This window comes from Hydra vulgaris, chromosome 02 (genome assembly GCF_038396675.1).
Source record: "Hydra vulgaris chromosome 02, alternate assembly HydraT2T_AEP".
In the NCBI taxonomy this organism is placed as follows: Eukaryota; Metazoa; Cnidaria; class Hydrozoa; order Anthoathecata; family Hydridae; genus Hydra; species Hydra vulgaris.
In genome coordinates, this window is record NC_088921.1 from 50,868,863 (window position 1) to 50,872,208 (window position 3,346).

The 3,346-nt window shown below is 31.6% G+C and overlaps 1 protein-coding gene across 1 annotated transcript; it reads right to left on the bottom strand.

Moving 5' to 3' along the window:
* Window positions 1-299: 299 nt before the first annotated feature.
* Window positions 300-2,027, bottom strand: zic1 (Zic family member 1). Its single transcript, NM_001287779.1, is given in 1 exon segment — window positions 300-2,027. A coding segment is annotated over 1 exon segment (1,248 nt). The 5' UTR covers window positions 1,807-2,027; the 3' UTR covers window positions 300-558.
* Between the last annotated feature and the right edge of the window lie 1,319 nt (window positions 2,028-3,346).

Sequence of the window (3,346 nt, forward strand, 5' to 3'; positions counted from 1 at the left end):
TTGTTTGTTTGTAGATACTAAAACTTATTGGAAAAAAAAAGTTTTCTCGTCTGAACTTTCCGAACTTTGCGTAAAAAAGTCAGACAAAATATCGTCTAAAGTACAGATTCGACCGAAAGTAAGCTAAACTTTAAATTTCATCTTAGGCACATTTTTTTTTTTTAAGAAAGTTATTTTTAAGCAACTAAAAATCAATATGAAATTAAAGTTTAAAAATGTGAACAATTAGAATTATTAAAAGTCTACTTTGTTTTTGTTTATAACTTATTCTTGTTTATATATAATACAATTTTTTTTTAATATATCATCTTATATACATATGCTCCTTTATACAATAAAATATATACAAAAACGTTTCATATAAAATGAAGCCTTATGCACATTTTATTATTTACAATAAATACATAAAAATAATAATTAAAACAAAAAAAATAAGTTATGAATAAAGAATGTCCTGTGTCATGAAAAGCTCTTTACATGCAGCAAAAACATTTAGAGTATTGAATATGTACAATATATACAAATAATATAAGCCAACATAAAATCCTAGAAGTTTTATTATACAGATATTCTTACACTGTCCATTCGTTCATTGATAGCATCAGATGTGTCTCCGGGAGAAAGTTCTTCATTTGACGGACTTTCGTTATCTAAATCACAAGGTGAACCATCACCGTGGACCTTAACGTGCTTTCGTAAACTGCTAGGGTGTGTATAACTTTTGGTGCAAGTTCCAACTCGACACGTGTATGGTTTATCAGAAGTATGAACATGAGAGTGTTTCTTGCGGTCAGATGAGTTTGCAAATCGACGACCACATCCAGAAAACTCGCAAACAAAAGGCCGTTCTCCAGTATGAGTGCGTTTGTGTATTTTTAAATTTTCTGAACGAGCAAACAACTTTCCACAACCAGGAAATGGACAGGGAAAAGGTTTTTCTCCAGTGTGCACACGAAGATGATTGACAAGCTTATACTTTGCTTTAAATGGCAATCCATTTCTAGGGCAGTTTTGCCATTGACAAACATACAGTCCATTTCCAGTGTCAGCAGTTTGAACATGTTCCTCGCTTAAATGGTTTACAATATCGAGCATATTTGAAAACTGACGTCCACAAGGTTTCATCTTTGAAAAGCCATGATGCTCAATCCACATACACGACATTATATACGTAGAGCCAGGGTGTCTCATATATTGGTATATCATGCCCGGTGGAGTAGATTGGTGGAGCAGTGTTTGATCAATGTATGGAGTGTGAAAAGGTCCTGGAGATATAGCACCATACCTACTTCGACTGCATAACTCTGATTCTAATCCACCATAAGAAGAGTGGTTTGATAAAAAGTTAGAATTAGAATAGCCTCTGGTTGATGGTGGAGGTGGTACAAATGAAGGATAATAAGCATGTGGAGACGAACTAGATGTTATATCACTATTTGTTAAAGCATGATGGACGGGGTTGGGTAATTGAGATCCTTGTCCTATATAGTGCGAATAACGGTAAGAATGCGGCGAATAACGGGCAGAATTGGAACTAACGCTGCAGGTAGGAATGTTTATTGAATCATAATAAGATATACCTCCACTGTTTGCGGCACTTTGCAAATGAACATGTGGCTCTTGTTTTGTTGGTAAATGTGTTACTGATGGAATATAGTCTGAATGTGACAAATAATTTCCAGCTGCGGCTGCGGCTCCACAACTTGAATGAAGTGTAGAGTTATGATACGCAGCAGATAGAACAGGGTTATAAGGAGTGGTCTGCGTGTTTGGACGAAGCACTCTATAGTCGTAGGTATCACTCATTTTTCTTTAGCAATACTTGTTGAGTTAAATGAATTGACGTTTTGGTAAGCAAATGCCAGATGAATTGTCGGATCTTGACGTATGATAAATGACGGATTTTATTTCTTTTCCTTTGAATTGAGCTTTATTGTCAAGCTTCGTTTTACTGTTTTCTTCACTGTGCAAAAATATTGATACTTTTTTATCAGCTACGTTAAATCAGCGCGTTTCTCTCACTAAGTCGCTTTTGAGAACTATTCACGAGCCTTTTATGCATGCGGCGCCATTCAGAAAGCTGTGCAGAAGTTCATACAACCTTAAATCCAACTCAGCATGTCTTATATAGCATAACCTACGGTTGATTAAAAATAACTTATATACTCCTTGTTGCATAATTTACAATTTTTAATTTAATCAACTATTGAACTATAAATTTGTATTTTAAACGTCAAAAAAAATTTTTTTTTAATTTTTAAAGTTCTTTATTTTTTAGATAAAGTAGTTTATATATACTGCTTTAAAACAAATAAAAAACATAACAAAAAAAAAAAAAAGTTTTTAGCATTTTTATAAAGAAAAAAAAAAAATTAAAATTAAAATGATAAAATTGGACAAAAGAAAATCGCAGTGAATTTTATTACTGACAACATTTTAGTTACAAAATATTTCGCAAAATAAATTTAAAAAAATTTAAATTCGCTACTTTTTTATTTTTAATTTTTTGTTGACTAATAAACTTCAAAAACATAACGTTTTTGGGCATGAAAGTTAAGCGCTCAAAATAAGCAGCGCGCCCAGATTTTTAAAAATCTGAATTTCACAGCACGTGTAGAGAATATAGGTCCTGCAGTGAATACCTTTAAGAATTCAGTGAGCTAAACCAAGGGGGTCAGTACCTTTCGTCTATAACATCATTTAAAGGAACAAAAGTAACTGTGAAAAAAGTAACTTCAGAATAAACGGCACACAGTTCTTGCAGTTCAGTTCTTTCAAAATTTAATGAATACCTATTCTCTGCTGTGCTCAGGTATCAGTTGTGACCATACTCAATCTTATGGTATTTGTGAATAAGATCACTTAATTCATTTTGCACGTTGTGATTTAAAGGTTTTAACACTAAATCAATGCGGCCAGATCTACTAATAAAGGAGAAAACACGGCGAATCTCGTTGTCAAAAAATATAGTCCATTTGTTACGCTGTTATTAAAGAATATGCTGTCTCTTAAGAACTTTTTATTAAAAAAATATCGAAAAAATACCAAAATAACATTGTGATTTTAAAATGTATTATAAATAATATGAAAACCTTGTAATTTATTAAAACCAGTTTGTTTTTTTATTATAAAAAATTCAATAAAAAAATATTAAATAACACTTTTAGAGATATTGTGGACGCATTTGAAAACTTGTTTTAAAGTTTAGTGCTTTTTTCGTTTGTATTTTCGTTTTTTACGTTTATTGAAATTATCGACTCTACGAAATCAATTTTAATAAAATATTGAAATTACGTTTATTAAAACTATCGCTTATTGCTACGCAATAAAAAACAATGCTGACATA